Raw genomic sequence first — 18,306 nt, 5'->3', positions numbered from 1 at the left:
CGTATGTGGCCAGCTCTGAACAATGTTGCGGGCGGTTAAGAAATTGGCGCAGGTAAGTAAGTAAGGACCTGCACCCAAGCACCAAGTATTCCAAATAAAAGTTAAAATAACTAAATAAAAATAAAGAACTCAGGTAAACAATTGATTAACAATCAAATATTTGAAGTAAATCCTACCTTGGATCGGGGAAGGCAGCGGGCCAGCCTGTACGGGAGGCCATTCGGCGTGGGATAGGGGCAGTCAGCAAAGATGCATCGGGAGGCTGGGGGGGTGCGAGGGCAGGGTGGGTTGGGGAAGGGAGGGAGGGAGGGAGAGGGAAAGCTGGGCTCGACAGCATCCGGAGGGGTGAGAGGGAGAGGAAAGGCAGGGCTCGACTGCATCAGCGGGGGGGGAAGAGAGAGGGAGAGGAAAGGCATCGGGTAACGGCATCGGGAGGGAGGGAGAGGAAAGGCTGGGCTTGGCAGCATCGGGGGACAGGATCGTGAGGTGGGGTTGCTGGCATCGGGAGAGGGGGAGGGAGAGGAAAGGCTGGGCTCGGCGGCATCTCAGGTAGGGTTCTGGCAGCCTGGGCTGCAATCAGATGCGGGTGACCATACGGCCATGGCTAGGGGCGGCGGACATCGGGTCCTGCTGACAGCTTGCAGGACACACTGGATGGGTGAGGAGCATGCGTGCAGACTCCACTGCGCATGCGACAGCTGCCGGCAATGTTTTCAGCGCAGGGCTATAGCTCCGCCTCCTCCACTCCACCATGGATGCCGTGCAAGGACCTGGGACACTTGGCAGAGGGGCCAGGATACTAAAAGTTTTTTGGCACCCTTTCCAGCGCACAAAGTCGGTGCATAAAGGGTCAATGCGCCAAAAAAACGGGTTGGCCAAAATTGGGCCTAATATTCCAGGATCAAATGAGTTCGCATTTGGAAAAGTCTGGGCTAATAAATGAAAGTCAAGATGGATTTGTTGAAGGCAAATTATGTTTGACTAACTTGACTGAGTTCTTTGATGCAGTATTGGAGAGGATTGATGAGGGTAGTACAGTTGACGTCTATATGGACTTTGAAAAGGCGCTTGATGAGGTATCACATATATCAGTGCGTGCTCCTAACCCGGGTGTGTGAGCCCTGTCTGTTCTCTGAAATCAGTAGTGTTAACACTGTGAACACTGGGTCAAATTACACATGGGCAAATATTTTTAATAACTCCACAGCCAATAGGATCAAATTACACATTCCAGACCAATTGTTGGGACTGTCTTGTCCTCCAAGGGGACCAATCAGAAATCTGATCCAACCCACTTGTGTTGCAAATAGACATAGTCTACATATGCTGCTAAGGCATTCCCCCCGCAACTCCTCAGGCCTCTACCAACTTGAGGCTCTGCAAGGGTCCACTCACCGCACGCCCACGCACCCAAGGCTGTTTAGAGGGAATTGGTCCCTGCTGGTCTCCATAAATAGTCAAAAGGGTCAACTCTTCGGGACCCTTTCAGCCAATCAAATTTTCTACCCCCTTTTGCTGGCACTCAACCGTGGCCATTTTAATGGCCTAGGACAGTAAAATCCCGGTGCTCCTGGGGCCGATCCAGTTCTCACCCGTCATCCACATACTTTCCAGCACTAGGGTCACTGATATTCCCCCCTCCTCCATAACCGAGATAAATACTAAATCTAATCGTAGCACCACGACCACTGCCCATGCTCAGGTTTCCAACTCTGGTTGGACATATTCCATCACATGACCTCCCTCCTCCGACAGCCCTGCCCGCACACTCCCGCCATTGGTCGTCTGACATGTCCATCCTCGCTACTCACCGCCTTCCCACGGCCAATGGGAAAGTGAACAGACTCCTCATTACCCAATTGGATGATTTTTGACTGTCAGTCAAACAGCCTTTTTGTCCCAACCTCCAATATTTTTATGACTAATAAACAGAAATGTTCAAAGGTAAATGGAAAAAAAAACACGATTTATTTTGTAATGCCCCTATGATTTTTCTCCGGGATTGGTCACAGCAGTGTCCTGCAGATTAATCTTCAGTTCGTGGCCGGTCCCACGCTGAGATCTGTTGGCTCAGGCATAGCTTAGGGATAATGTCTGGGATCGTCCTCACCTAGTATTTCACAAGCAGTGCCTTTATGCAATGGCCGAGTAGTTAAGCGGTAGGACAGCCTTCAATACAGTCTAACCACAGGCCAGATGGGTGGGTCTCATTGCTTTTGTTTGTATTGAATCAGTGCTTGATAATTGCATCAGCAGCAGAATGTTGGATTCCCAGACTGAGGGTCTGAATTTGAATCCCAATTTTTCGATGACATTTGAACAATACTACCCTCACCCGGGAGTGCCTGGGCCGGCTGCTAGTTACACTGAGTGTGCAAACTGTAGCTGCGTCTCAATGGGGGAAATAGAGAATTCAGTGTTTTATTTCTTCTGGACCAGCCCGCCTCGGCGAAGACCACCTCCGATTGCAAAGCTTGCGACCGAGGTCGTTTGTTGGCCTTCCTAGCACAGGGCAGAAGTGCAGTAGTGGGGGGAACTGGAAGGGCAAGAACAGTAACAGGGGAAGGGGAAAGTAAGACTCCAGCATTAAAGTGCTGGAACTCTTCAGAAAGAATTGGTTCATTGCAAAGCGAAACGAGGGCAGAGGCGTGTAACAACAGTAAGGCAATTTGACCGTCAGTAAGCCTTAAAGCTACTATTCGCTCTCCCTCAATTGTTATTAATTACACCCAAGAAATACAGAAGCAATGTGTGGTATTTTTAAAACTCTTTTGCTACCATCCCATAGATCATTCTGCTGCCATTTCTAGATTGTGTTTCACTAAACAAGAGGAGGCGGAGGTCGGGGGCTGGTGGTGGGGGGGCGAGGAGAGAGTTCAAAAAGAGCCTTCCGGTCCTTTGACGTCTGAGGACCACCAGTACTGTGAGATGGGAGATTCTGATAGTGAAATGATAAACAAAAATCAGATGCCAAAAGGGAGGGAGTGGGTTTGGGCAGGGGGAGGAGGGAAAGAGCTACAGCGACACAACAAAGGAGAGCAGGCTGCTGGATGCCACTTGTGGAATTTTAGAAGCCTCTTGATGCTTAGTTGGACCACTCTGTTTCTCAGCTGTCATCGGGGTCAGTACCCTCAGGAGTCTGGACTGGAGCTTGTTATTGGGTTCAGCTCCTATAGCGCCTCTCTCGCACACACACACACAGTGCATCCCGGTTATTTTGTAGCAAAACAAAATATATAAGGGAAGCACTTCTTTCCGAGACAGAAAATCTTTCAAAGGATTAACGGTGGATCAGAATAGCTCTGGCTGCATCCAGTTGCTTGAGTTGAACTTCAAATGGATTAAAGAAAAAGACGAACACCATTTGTTGCACTTTAGCAGGTTTCTCAACTATTGTTTCCATTGTGATACCGATCGTCTATATTGCATTTTCTTCTCTTTTTTAATGGCAATTGTCTCCCTTTCTCTCCTGAAGATGCTGCTCATTCCAAAAGCTGCTTGATGATACCTTACCTGACTCACCATTCATCCTGTGTGAAGCCTAGACAGTGAGTGCCAGCTGAGGTGGCCATGGAGGGCATCACAGGCCCAATCGTGTCCTTACGTAGGAACAGTGGCAGAGTTTTCCCCTCTCTAGCCTGAGGCCTATTGTGCTGGGCCAGTTGCTACCCCGACTGAGACCAGATAACTCTACACAGACCGGCAATTGAACTTGCATCTTTTGTTCTGTATGGCTCAATACTACACTAATTCATCAGGGAACGTTCTTAAATTACACTGCCTTGGATCCAGAAATAGTAACTACATTAAACACATTCACTGGTGTTTGGCATTTGCTGTATTAATAGTCCTCTGATTCAAAATGGCTACTATGGAATGTGACACAATTAACAATAGCAGCAGAAGATGACTGCCGGCTCATTAGCAGTCTTTTGGTTTTCCAATTCCAATTGCAATCATTTCAAATTTGAAGGCTTCATGGAATAGGGTTTGGCCGAATTTTTTTTCATTTCATTCAAACAGGTGACACAGCGAGATAATGGAGGGAGAGAGGTTATCGTGTCATTTGTGCATGGCACTACATTGCAACAAAAAACATCCGGTACAATTCGCCTCAGCGCCCCTGGGAGGGGGAGGGCGGACGGAATAAATCAGCTGGCATGTGAACTGTGATGGAAAGGGTGTGTGCGGATATCAGTTTGAGCGCCCAATCTCGGTTGACATTTCAGCTGGGTCCTGAGGGGGCACTACATTGTGCCGTGCTTCAGAGTGGTTTAGGAAGAAGTTAAGAAGATCATAGCATTCACCTGGTGTCCTGGTTAACAGTCTCCGCTCAACCTAATACAACCATAACAATAAAAAAACACAGATGAACAGATCAGTCATCTCATTGCTGTTTATGGGATTTTGTTGGGGTAGAATGTGTTCCAGAAGTAATTCAAGGATTGGAACACTTGGATATAACGTGATTGGATATTACAGAAATATTATCGGGCTCCGCAGTGAGGGCTCCACAGTTGAATAGTCTGCCAGCATGCACTGTCTAGGCTCATGCCACTTGTGAGAAGGTGTCTGGCATCTGTGGAATGGTAACCCAGCACGTTTCAACATCTTCAGAATAGGTGGGAGAGACAGACAAAAGACAGTGAGCAAACGTGAAGAGTGGGTCTTTTGATCTGAGTTAGTTATCTTCTGTTTCTGCCTGTGCATTTCCAGTTTCAATAAATTTTTTCTTCACATTTATGTTTTACAGCTATATCCGGCATGATAGTTCCTCCAATGTAGATAGATCCCATGCCTTGAAGACTGCATCTATATGCTGACAATTACAACAAATTTTGTGCTCCATGAGGAGATGAGATGCAAGTCCCGCAGACGAATGGAACTTTTAACTCAGGCCTTTCAGAGAGGGATTGTGTAGAGTTAATCAATCACAGTAACACTTTTTAAACCTTCAACCTTGCTAATTCTGATGAATTGAAGGCATGGTGGCAATTTACACATTAGGTCCCAAAATATCTGAGTGGGGGAAACAAAAATAAATTGTTTGTTCTACATTGACAAATGTTCACTTTTTCCAAATGCTTAAACCCAATTTATTCATTTTAACAAAACAATAAATGCCTTTTAGAATCAGAAAGTTCCAGAAGGAACACTGTAACAAGAAAGTGATGTTTAATTTATAAAGAGAATCAGATTTGACTGAGAGAAACAAAAAAGTGTGTGAAACGGCAGATGAAACGAGTAGTGATAATTATTAGGTGGAAAAATGTAGAGAGTTTAGAGTGTGATAGTTGGTTACAACCTGTAGATTTGACAGTGGAGTTTTTAAACTGTAAATGGATTGAAAGATACTGAGTCTGGACATCGCTGTGTTCAAATTCAGCATCAGCTGTTACAGTGCTAATGCTGTTTCATAGGAGACTATTCTCTGCTTGTGGGCTGGTTGAGACTGTAGATATCAAAAAAAAACAAAGACATAGGATTAACAAGACTACAGGTCTTAATTAGGATGATTGACGTCGTGGAACTTAAGGAATGAACTGCCTGGTAGGGTAGTGCAGGCAGCAAAAAACCCTTAAATCATTGTAGCAGTTAGATGCTGTGACATGAGGGGGTGGGACTGTAGGTTCTTTCTGAAAGGATGAGCTGACTTGGGCCCAATGGCTTTGGTCACTCGTGTCTGTCTCTTAAGGGGAGGGGGAGGTGTGGAGAAATGGCATCAGCTGGTAGTTTGGACTTTTTTTTGTGCTTTCTTCATTGTGTTGCCAATACCAATGCCAGCCAGTTGCCGCCGTACCCAGCCCATTGCCCAAACCTTGGCATCGGTCAAGTCCGATTGTCCTGTTTCCTTTTTAAAAATAAATAAATCAGGAATAGAAGATGCGACTACAGATATTACAGCCAGCACTTCATTTACAAGGGTTTGTACATTGTGAGGGACTTTGGAAAACGCAATATAGTTTTAGCTGCTGTATTTACAGGGGTTGAAAAGTAGACGGAATCAAAAATACCAGTGCTGTGTGGGGACAAACACACAGGGGGAGTTTTTTTTGAAATTGGGATTTTATTAGCACTGTATTGAGAATGCTCTTAATGTACTTTATCAAGGATCCATCAGAGGTCTGAGGATGCATTATCTAATAATTTTCCGCTGTATTGTGTTTGTATGTAGTTATAAATATTGTAGATTTTTTGTGAATTTTTTCTTTTGCCAAAGTTGTTGTTTAAATATTTATACATTTCAATGTCTTAAATACAATTTTCAATATTAACAAGGAATTTTACTGCATAAACGTTTTTTTTTTGCGTCCCATTTTTTGTTACTGCAAGGACTTCACTACTATTCGGTTTTCTTTTGCTTGCACATCCTTGCGTAATTAAACATGCATCGGTTTAAAGACGGGATTTGCATTTTTTTTTGTAAAATATGCTTATAAATAATGTATTTATCTTTGGAAATTTGTACATTGCTTTGTTTGGGTTGTGTTCTTTTCCCCATTTGTTTATTCCCTGGATTAATTTTAATATGTAAGTACGCTAATACATGGGAGATGTCAACACAGTAAGCCATTTACAATTGTACTTGAGTAAGAAACTGTTTAAATGTGATTTAAAAGTTTTTGTTTGCGATATATATATATCATATTACATTTTTTTTCTAATCGAGTCGATATTGTGCTAAGTATTGGTTCGGATCATGCTTCCCATGTTTTTTTAAAGGTCATGTCAAAAAAAAAAGCCATCGTCTATTTTTATATTTTTTTTGTAAGTTGAACTGAATCGTCAAGTTTTTAAAAAAAAATTGTGTGGCAAAAAAAAGCAGCATCTTATTCGATAGCATTTAGTTATGTAGACTTAAGACAGTAAATTTTGTTTTTCTGCAGCTTATGGAAGGTAGCGCTGTTTTAAATATAGTAATATGCATGGGGTACCCTCCACACTGGGCGATGGTCACTTTTTTTCTGCATTAAAACAGGGAAGAAAAAAAATCATTAAAAAAAAACTTTAGAAAAATACATTGTTACTTCCACCTGCTTGTATTTCTCGCTCTCTCTCTCTCTCTCGCTCCCTCTTTTTCTTTGACATTAATCAAAATTCTATAAACCAGCAGTTCGGATGCCTTAACAATGCAAAGCATATTCATTTCAGTGAAACATTGTACCCTGAACCTGAATTGTCCAAAAAACGAAAGAGAAATCATATACTTAAATGTTGTTAAAATGAGGAATTTTTTTTTTTAAAAGAAAGCACAATTTTAACTGTTTTGTTATCCTGAGAAATGTACCTCTTTTGTTGCCATATAATCCACACACGGTGTGACAGTGCTGCAGTCATGCAATGCTCCCAGTCTAATATTTCAATGGCTTTACAGGGATATTTTGAGTCTCACTTGCAATGTGAAAAACAAAACAAAAAAAGAAGAAATTTGAGGATTTTTCTTAGGGGAGCAATGAGGAACAAGCAAAAGCTGATGCTTGGGAAATGGAAAAGATTTGTCATTCTTGACCAAGTGATATACTGTCCTCGTCCAAACCTCTTTTCGGTCTGCTCGGCTGAACCAGTACATACATGCTTGATATCAGCTATTGTGCAAGCGCTGGCGATGGACTATATATAAAGGAGTCAACTGCAGACTTCAGACTTGAACACTGAAACGAGAAGGAGATCTTGGTGATGGAGATGTGAAGCAATGCCTCCCAGTTGCCAACATCAGCTGTAGTCTCATTTAAACTGATTGCCTTCCACTTCCTTTATGTGAACTGTTGGACACACTGTACAGATAAATGGTTAGACAAACAAACTACTGTAGAGATTGTTATAAATTTTTTGCAGAAATTTGAGCTGTAAAAAACTTTTCAACTTACACAATATTTAATTAAAGTTACTTCTTGTCTGTGAACCCGGTGTTCTGTGTTCAATTCTTAATCGCATCCCTGTACGGCGTCATTCTTTTGGGATTTATAGATTTTTGTCAGGCAACGGTATTAAGGGTTATGGAACCAAGGCGCGAGGATGGAGTTAAGATACAGATCAGCCATGATCTCATTGAATGGCAGAACAAGCTCGAGGGGCTAAATGGCCTACTCCTGCTTCTCTGTTACTAATTATCGAGCCATTACCCGACGAGGGGAAATTTTTGTTAGATGGGTAACGAATTGAAAATTAAATGTTTGCCATATTTAGTGGTGGTTTTGGTATTTGACAGGAACCCAGAGGTTGCGAGTTCAAACCCCCACTGTGGCAAGTTGTGATGCCGAATTCAGTAAATCTGGTCATTTTATGGCCTGGCACTGGGGGAGAGAGAAAGGACAATGGCCGGGAATTTACACGGAGCTTTCCTCTGCATTTCCGGTGAAGCTATGGCATCTGAGCGGGAGCAGCTCTGAGGGCCTAATGGGCCCATGGAAGGTGTCAATTGAAAACCCAACTGACTTGACTATAACATTTTCCAGGGAAGAGGAGCCTATTGCCCTATCTTCCCCCCCACCCGGTCTGTTGTGGTCCACAACATGGCACACCAGTTGATGCTAATTGATTGAATTTCAGTGCCCGCTGAAGTGGTCTAGCAAGCCACTCAATTGTAAAAACAATCACCACAAAGTGAAAACACTCAACACAGCCATCTCAGGGCAACTAAGGATAACTGCAACCTTGCCTGTGCTCCCGAGAACAAATAAATTCAGTCCGATTACTGAATACTATCTCCAAATTGAATTTGTTTGTCAGGTTGAGGGATGTTTGTAATAGATGCTCCATTTCAGGCATTACACAGTCCCAGATCAGGTGCAGCCTGGATAGATGCAGAGCAAAACTCCCTCTACATTGCCCCAATAATGTGTCTCAGCCACAACCTCAGAAGAGCACTCATTGCATCCAGCTTAACAGTTTTCCATCAGCCTGAGTGAGACTGGCCAGACGGAGGGCAGTTTCCTGCTGGGACTGTGACCACCAGGATGTTATTGAATAAATTAAACTGCTCTTATCTTAGATCTCCCTCCTGTGCAAAGCATTACATCATTTGGAATTAATTCCACAACTATCCAAACTGCAGCAAGTTGAGAAAATCTCCCAGCAATGTAAGAAATGGTGTAACAATAAGTTCTTAATATTCCTTTGCAAATTTATCCAGTTTTTGCACCAAAAGCTGATATTTAACCAACAGGAGCTGACTGGTATTGATTTTCTTTGGGCCTAAATATCTCTAATCCCACTTAACCTCTTCAGCAAACAGCCTCAATCACACCAACAACATGCACTTCATAGAAAAATGTCCCAAATCGCTTTGCAGAGGCGTAATCCACATGTAAACGGACACCGAGCTAAAGGAGAGGAAGCTCGGTCAATGAGGTGGGATTTAAGATGGGTCTTAAAGGAGAAGAGGGTAATTGAGAAGCAAAGGGGTTTGTAGTGTTGGGCTTAGGTAGCTGAAAACATGGCTGCCTGTGGTGGGGCAAAAGGAGGGGAGATGCACAAGAGGCCAGAGTCAGAGGAACGGAGAGCTTGCGCCATGGGGGATTCAGAGATAGGAAGGGGGCAAGGCCATTAAGGTATTTAAACATGTGGATGTGAATCACATTACTGCCTCAGCGTTCATAATACTAATCAGCCTTCTATAACAGGAGCTGATTTAAAATAATATTTTATTGCAGTTTCAAATGCATAAATAAAGCATTATGTTCAATACATAAAAAGGTTGATATTCAAATCATGAACATAGCTAGATAGACCTGTAAAAGTACTCTAATGATCTGACGGGATCTTATTAACAGCAGTGTACCAAAGGCAGGAAGTTATTGCCCAAGGGAAGGTGGTTAGTTGGCCACTATAGATGGTAGCAGGTTTTGGGAATTGAAAAGGAAAAGTGGAGGAAGTTGGGCCTGTTCCCATTGGATCTAAAGGAAGTTATCAAAATGATGAAAGGAGATTTGTTAAGATTCCTCCAAATTATTTGTTCAAAGGGTCAAGAACTAGCGGACGTCATTAAACAAACCAAACAAACCGTTTAACTGTTTCTGGAGAAAGAGATCCAAGAGGAGGGGAAGATTTCCTTTGGTTCCTGTGTGTTAGTGACATCAGAAACATAGTGGCAAGATTTTCTATGTTTCTAGCTGTAAAGTCCTGTCCCCTCAGTACAGATTCACACGAGGCATGTAGTGAAGTCAAGGTCACTCTGGACCTGCACCTTTATTTCACAGCTCTGGAATGCTGCACTTGCCTGAGACCTGTCTTTTGCAAGTGCACCCTTGGTGGTTACAGGTCATATCTTATTACAGTCATATATAGCATGTTAGGATACAGTTATATATAATAATGTAAGATACATTACACTAGCAAAATTGTAAATCTTATACAAGAGTGGATTTGGGACTTCACTAGAAACAGCAAAAGTAAATCTGCTATGATCATATTGTCAGTACTCAGTATACAGAGGGACTCAACCCCTGGGCCGAGAGGGTATATAGGGCAGAAGGTGGGATTGAAAAGGGACACCACTAATAGGCCAATATTGCTCCTTTCACCAAAAACATATTGATTATTCATCTCATTGCTGCTTATAGGACCTTACGATAAATAAAATAGATTATAGCATTTACTTATGTAGAGACAATCACTCTACTTCACTGTATATGAAACACTTTTGGATATTTCTGAATGATATGCAATTGCAATCTTCTCTTGCTAAGCTGTCAGATAAGGAGGCAACATTGAACTCTTGGTCAGGCTTGGGCTTATAAAGAGTTAAGAGCAGTTGAGGGAAAAGCATGTGGCGTGAAAGAAAACTGAATTATTATGGAGGGCCCTCTCGGTGCATGAGATGTAGGTGTTCCATTTGAGATCCAGAGGATATAGTGAGGCCTACTATGTCAATAAATAAAAAGGAGAGTTATCAACGGTTACAGCAGTTGGTTGGATTTAAGACCCAGGAAAAAAAGTGTCTTTGAAGCAGTGAAAGGGACAAGAAGATTTTCACTGCCTTCATTCTGGTCATCTCCTCGACGAATTCTGAAATATTTATGAGGCTTGGCCCTTTGATTCTAATCACATGTGAGTAGGGTGGTCAACCCTCCAGGATTGTCCTGCAATCTCCAGGAATTAAAGAGTCACCTCCTGGACACTGCTGTGAACAACCCTGGGAGAAAAATCAGTGGGGCATCACAAACAATTGTGCTTGTTTCATTTTCTTTGAATACTTTTGGTTATTAGTTATAAAAGTATTGGAGATGCAAAAAATGGCTTTGACCGACAGTCACGAATCCTTCAAGCAGGTAATGAAGAGTCCGTTCACTTTCCAGTTGGTGTGGGAAGGCGATGATGCCCTGTGCAGATGGATCTGTCGGGCGACCAATGGCGGGAGTGTGGGGGTGGAGCCGTCGCAGATGGGAGGTCATGTGATGAAACCTCTGCGTCCAACCAGACTTGCTGACCCTCCTTGTCAGTCAGGTCTGAGATAACTCATGCTGAGGCAGAATGTTCTAGTTTAACACTCCAAAACATGCCAGAAGTTTACCATATTAATCTTTAGACCCGTAAGGGTGCTGCGGGCAAGGCTGGCATTTAGCTCCCATCCCTAGATGCGCTGAGAAGATGGTGGCAGACCTGCAGTCCATGTGTTAACAGTGCTCCCCATGGTGGTGTTAGGTATGGAATTCCAGGATCCTGACCCAGTGACACTGAAGTTGATATAAATCAGGCTGTGTGACTTGAAGAGGAACTTGGAGGTGATAGTCCTTTCACAACATTGCTGCTCTTGTCCTTATCAGTGGCAGAGGTCACAGGTGAGAGAGGTTCTGTCGAAACAACCTTGGTGAGTGTCCTGTGCATCATACAGACTGCAGACACAGTCCGCCAGTGATGACAGAGGTGGGGGGGGGGGGGTAGGGGGTAAACTGAGTCCGTTAGCAGGGGCACCAATCAAGCGTATTGCTCCGCTCTGGATGGTGTCAAGTTTGATGAATGTTGACGTGGCTGAACCCTCTCTCCACCCAGGTAATGAAACAGGTCCAGCTGGATCACACTCACCTCCCAGAGACACCCGCAATTCCCGGGGTCATGTAAAAGGGGCGGAGATCTGCTGAAATGGGTCACTGCCCCTTTTTCTTGACCTTTGCAACCGGGAAAATGGGCATTTCCCAGGGGCAAAGGTCAGAAAAAATGGCCCTAAAGATCTAAGTGAGCGTGTAGATATCTTCCTTTTTGGGTGTCAACCTTGGTTCAGTGGTAGCACTGTTGGCTCCGAGTCAGAAGTTGTGGGTTCAAGCCCCACTCCAGAGATTTAAGCACGTAATCCAGGCTGCCACTTCAGTGCAGTACTGAGGGAGTGCTTCATTGTCAGAGGTGCCGTCATTCAGATGAGATCTTAAACCAAGCCTCATCTGCTGTCTGATGTGGACAAAAATATTCCACAGCGATATTTGAAGTAAAATTCTCTGAGTGTCCAGATATCAGCGGCAGGGTGGAAGTCCCCCACCCTCCAGCGCAACTGCAGCCTAAACCACCCATGAATTTTCGGAGCCCAGCCCCCACCATTGAAAGACACTTGTACTTCCCGAGTGGCATGGGGGATATCATACTTCATAAAATGGATGCCCCCGGTACCGGCTTGCTTAGCTCTTGCTGTGAGCTGATCTTCCCCCCTCCCTGTTTGCTGCTTTCACATTCCCGCGCTATCCTGGGTGGGATCGGATCTCACTGTGTGGAGAGCAGTGGGCATTGTCCTCCCTGCCAGCAGTTACTGGTGCAATGCCTCTATGGATCCCATAAACGCCGGTCTATTTGGAGCTCTCACATTAGCTCAGCATTTTCTGGGGAAAGGAAGCGTATCACGCAACTGACAGAGGTTATAAATAAAGGATTCTGGCACCTTCCGTTATAGAATTATCTGAGATGCAATACATTTGAACCATTCAGCTAACATTTGACAACATTTGTGTCAAGCAAAAACAAAAACAGTTACAAATTACGGAGTTGGAAGAGGTGATATTGGGGACATTTTAGCCAAAGGGTAGTAGATTTGTAGTATAAGGTACCAGGTAAGACCATTAAAGCAGACATTGTAAATAAGTCGCAGAAACAATTGGAGAGGTGTCAAGAGAGAGACTTTACAGATCAATACGTATGGTGAGAGGGGGACAGAAAGGAAGAGGCTTTTGGGGCCTAACATTACAACAGTGACTACTCCAAAACAGTACTTCATTAGCTGTAAAGCTCTTTGAGATGTCCAGTGGTCGTGAAAGGCGCTAGATAAATGCACGTCTTTATTCTTTCTAATGACCTTTATCTGTTGCTAAACATTCTTCCATTCTTAAAAGATGAACAAAGACGAGTACCCGTTTGACAATACCTCCCTGTTTCTTGCTCTACATCCTGCTCAAACTCTTGTAACGTGCTTGGCAATGTTTTCCTACATGAGGGAGTCTTTAAATGCAAGTTGTTAGTGTCATAACAGATCTCCCCCACTACTTTTTATGACCTACTGATTTATTTCTGTTTTCTGTACCTTCCTCTTTCTTTTCTATTGGAATTATCGGGATTAATGCTCACTTCGCATAAAGTGAACTGGGATGTTGGGTGTGAAGGACAACTGATGTGATAAATAGATTTCGGCACCTGAACTATGAGGAAACACTGAGGACATGAGGGATATTTATGTTAGGAAAAGGGAGGCTTAGAGATGACCTGTAGTGCCAGCTGTGGCTCAGTGAGTAGCAATCTCACCTGAGTCATGAAGGTTGTGGGTTCAAGTCCCGCTCCAGAGACTGGAGCACAAAAATCTAGGCTGACACTACAGTGCAGTGCTGAGGGAGTGCTGCCCTGTCAGCTTTTATCCCCGGTGTTGCTGGCTGCTGCTCCACCTGCTGTTCCCACCCAGGGCAGGTCGGGATAAAAGCCCAGAACCCCAGGACAAAGAGCGGCCGTCCCGACCCGACCTGGATGGCAACAGCAGGAGGAACAGCAGCCAGCAACCGCAGGGAGCAGCGTGAGCCTTCCCCAGAGGGCGACAAAAGCAAAGAGGGCGACTACATCGATGTCACTGGAGTCCAGGGAGTGGATTGGTGGAGTGTCGTGGAGTGAGGCCGAGCCTAACAGTGGGGTCGGGGCCCAGGAGAAGTTGGAGGTAGGGGCTAGAAGGTGTCGGAGGTCAGGGCCAGGAGGTGTCGGAGGTCGGGGCCAGGAGGTGTCAGAGGTCAAACCCAGCAGATGTCGGAGGTCGGGGCCAGGAGGTGTCAGAGGTCGGGGCCAGGAGGTGTCAGAGGTCAAACCCAGCAGGAGTTGGAGGTCGGGGCCAGGAGGTGTCGGAGGTCGGGTACAGCAGAAGTCAGAGGTCGGGGCCAGGCAGTGTCAGAAGTCGGAGGTTGGGTCCAGCAGGAGTTGGTGTTGGAGGTCGGGGCCCAGAGCAGGAGGAGAGGAGGTCGGGACCCAGAGCGGAGGTCAGAAGCTCAGAAGCGGTGGGGTTGAGACCAAGGAGTGGCCCAGGAAAGGAAGAGTACGGACCAACAGCGAGGTGCCGCAAGGACTACGCAGTAAATCTCAAGGAGAGAGTTCCTCTGGAAAGGAGGAAGGAGAACAGTAGGAGTATGAGTATACCATAGGGTGTAGCATATGAACTAGGCCCATACAGCACAGCCTGATCTCCAGTCATTTCGGATCTCCTTGCCACGGGACCAAAACCTTGCTCTGTCAAGCCCATGTGGTAGTTGGTGTGCAATGGCCACCCCACGTTAAAAGAATCCACACACAAACTTCATGATGAAGTTCGGGACCTGGAACATCAGTACTCTCATGGACAACCCCAAAGGCGACAGAGCGGAACGCCGCACTGCTATCGTTGCCTGCGAACTCAGGCACTTCGATGTAGACGTCGCCGCCCTAAGCGAGACCCGGTGGGCAGGAGAAGGCCAGCTCAAAGAACAAGGTGGTGGCTACACCTTCTTCTGGAAAGGCAAACCAGAAGCAGAACGCCGCCTCCATGGGATAGGCTTCGCTGTAAAAAACGAGCTTGTGTGCCATTTCAGAGACTCCCCTTGCGGGGTATACGAATGCCTCATAACTCTTCGGCTCAGCCTAGCCCGGAACCAGCATACTACTGTCTTCAGCGCGTACGCCCCAACACTGGAAGCTCCAGACGAGACCAAAGCGGAATTCTACTCCAGTCTCGAACAATCCCTGTCCCAAGTCCCTACGGGCGACAAGCTGATCCTACTCGGCGAATTCAACACCAGAGTTGGAAAGGGCACAGACCTCTGGGGAGGTGTAATCGGCAGAGAGTGGGTAGGGAAAGCCAATCCAATGGCACCCTCCTCCAGACAAAATGCTTAGGCCCAGCGGGAGCTCGAGAGTCAGCGGCAGTTGGCGAGAAGTGGGAGCAGCGTCGGAGCGGCCTATAAAGGCCCAGCGGGAGCTCGAGAGTCAGCGGAAGTTGGCGAGAGGTGGGAGCAGCGTCGGAGCGGCCTATAAAGGCCCAGCGGGAGCTCGAGAGTCAGCGGAAGTTGGCGAGAGGTGGGAGCAGCGTCGGAGCGGCCTATAAATGCCCAGCGGGAGCTCGAGAGTCAGCGGCAGTTGGCGAGAGGTGGGAGCAGCGTCGGAGCGGCCTATAAAGGCCCAGCGGGAGCTCGAGAGTCAGCGGAAGTTGGCGAGAGGTGGGAGCAGCGTCGGAGCGGCCTATAAAGGCCCAGCGGGAGCTCGAGAGTCAGCGGAAGTTGGCGAGAGGTGGGAGCAGCGTCGGAGCGGCCTATAAAGGCCCAGCGGGAGCTCGAGAGTCAGCGGAAGTTGGCGAGAGGTGGGAGCAGCGTCGGAGCGGCCTATAAAGGCCCAGCGGGAGCTCGAGAGTCAGCGGAAGTTGGCGAGAGGTGGGAGCAGCGTCGGAGCGGCCTATAAAGGCCCAGCGGGAGCTCGAGAGTCAGCGGAAGTTGGCGAGAGGTGGGAGCAGCGTCGGAGCGGCCTATAAAGGCGTACCGGTGCAGCTACAGCGGGAGAGAAAGCAAATAAGAAGTAGAAAGGAATCAAAAGGTGACGTCACAGCCAATGGGGTAAGTGATTGGCTGGTGATTGGTAAGTAGCTTTTCTTTTACTTTTTATATCAGTAAGTAAACTGTAACATTGTTATTACCAATTTAAGGGTATCTAAGGGTTAAGGCATGGCAGGGGAGATCGGTCACGTGATATGCTCCTCCTGTGCCATGTGGGAACTCAGGGACGCTTCCGGTGTCCCTGACGACTACATGTGTAAGAAGTGTATCCGCCTCCATCTCCTGATGGACCGCATTGCGGAATTGGAGCTGAGGGTGGATTCACTCTGGAGCATCCACAATGCTGAGAATGACATAAGTGGCACGTGTAGTGAGTTGGTCTTACCGTGTGAGAAGGATCCACAGCCAGCTATGGAATGGAAGACCAGCAGGAAGAGTAGTACAAAGAAGGTAGTGCAGGGGTCCCATCTGGTCATTCCCCTGCAAAACAGATGCACTGTTTTGAGTGCTGTTGAGGGAGATGACTCATTAGGGGAGAACAACAGCAGCCAAGTTCATGGCACCGTGGCTGGCTCTGTTGTACAGGAGGGCATAAAAAAGAGTGGGAGAGTGATAGTGATAGGGGATTCAATCATAAGGGGAATAGATAGGCGTTTCTGCGGCCGCAATCGAGACTTCAGGATGGTATGTTGCCTCCCTGGTGCAAGGGTCAAGGATGTCTCCGAGCGAGTGCAGGACATTCTGAAATGGGAGGGAGAACAGCCAGTTGTCGTGGTGCACATTGGTACCAACGACATAGTTAAAAAAAAGGGATAAGGTCCTACGAGACGAATTTAAGGAGCTAGGAGTTAAATTAAAAAGTAGGACCTCAAAAGTAGTAATCTCGGGATTGCTACCATTGCCACGTGCTAGTCAGAGTAGGAATTGCAGGATAGCACAGAGGAATACGTGGCTTGAGCAGTGGTGCAGCAGGGAGGGATTCAAATTCGTGGGGCATTGGAACAGGTTCTGGGGGAGGTGGGACCAGTATAAACCGGACGGTCTGCACTTGGGCAGGAACGGAACCAATGTCCTAGGGGGAGTGTTTGCTAGTGCTGTTGGTGAGGAGTTAAACTAATATGGCAGGGGGATGGGAACCAATACAGGGAGACAGAGGGAAACAAAAAGGAGACAAAAACAAAAGACAGAAAAGAGATGAGTAAAAGTGGAGGGCAAAGAAACCAAAGGCAAGAAACAAAAAGGGCCACTGAACATAAAAGGGCTGCAGGAGGGGTTAAAAACTAAAAATCATGGTTTAAAAAGTAGGATGAAAACACTCTACCTAAATGCACGCAGCATTAGAAATAAAGTAAATGAGTTGACGGCACAAATCATTACAAATGGGTATGATTTGGTGGCCATTACAGAGACATGGTTGCAAGGTGGCCAGGACTGGGAATTAAACATACAGGGGTATCTGACAATTCGGAAAGATAGGCAGGAAGGAAAGGGAGGTGGGGTAGCTCTGTTAATAAGGGATGATATCAGGGCAGTTGTGAGGGATGATATTGGCTCCAATGAACTAAATGTTGAATCATTGTGGGTGGAGATTAGAGATAGTAAGGGGAAAAAGTCACTGGTTGGCGTAGTTTATAGGCCCCCAAATAATAACTTCATGGTGGGGCGGGCAATAATCAAGGGAATAATGGAGGCATGTGAAAAAGGAACGGCAGTAGTTATGGGGGATTTTAACCTACATATCGATTGGTCAAATCAAATCGCAGGGGGTAGCCTGGAGGAGGAATTCATAGAATGCATACGGGATTGTTTCTTAGAACAGTATGTAACAGAGCCTACAAGGGAGCAAGCCATTTTGGATCTGGTCCTGTGTAACGAGACAGGAAATTTAAACGATCTCCTCGTAAAAGATCCTCTCGGAATGAGTGATCACAATATGGTTGAATTTGTAATACAGATTGAGGATGAGGAAGTTGTGTCAGAAACGAGCGTACTATGCTTAAACAAAGGGGACTACAGTGGGATGAGGGCAGAGTTGGCTAAAGTAGACTGGAAACAAGGACTAAATGGTGGCACAATTGAGGAACAGTGGAGGACTTTTAAGGAGCTCTTTCAAAATGCGCAACAAAAATATATTCCAGTGAAAAAGAAGGGCGGCAAGAGAAGAGATAACCAGCCGTGGATAACCAAGGAAATAAAGGAAAGTATCAAATCAAAGACCAATGCGTATAAGGTGGCCAAGGTTAGTGGGAAACTAGAGGATTGGGAAGATTTTAAGCAACAGCAAAGAATGACTAAAAAAGCAATAAAGAAAGGGAAGATAGATTACGAAGGTAAA

At 45.8% G+C, this 18,306-nt stretch overlaps 1 protein-coding gene across 4 annotated transcripts in view; it reads left to right on the top strand.

The window, feature by feature from the left end:
• Window positions 1-6,614, top strand: part of ebf1a (EBF transcription factor 1a) — an 822,218-nt gene extending 815,604 nt beyond the window's left edge. For 2 of the 4 annotated variants that reach the window (XM_070878591.1, XM_070878590.1), the window contains one exon: window positions 4,754-6,614. In XM_070878591.1, the coding sequence (XP_070734692.1) occupies window positions 4,754-4,785 (32 nt within the window). In that variant the 3' untranslated portion in view covers window positions 4,786-6,614. The remainder of the gene's footprint in view (window positions 1-4,753) is intronic. The other 2 variants (XM_070878589.1, XM_070878588.1) reach the window with 1 other exon arrangement.
• The last annotated feature ends 11,692 nt before the right edge of the window (window positions 6,615-18,306 follow it).

The sequence above is a fragment of the Pristiophorus japonicus genome, chromosome 4 (genome assembly GCF_044704955.1).
Source record: "Pristiophorus japonicus isolate sPriJap1 chromosome 4, sPriJap1.hap1, whole genome shotgun sequence".
Classification (NCBI taxonomy): Eukaryota; Metazoa; Chordata; class Chondrichthyes; family Pristiophoridae; genus Pristiophorus; species Pristiophorus japonicus.
The sequence above is the reverse complement of the archived record's forward strand: the minus strand, read 5'-3'. Positions and strand labels throughout refer to the sequence as shown.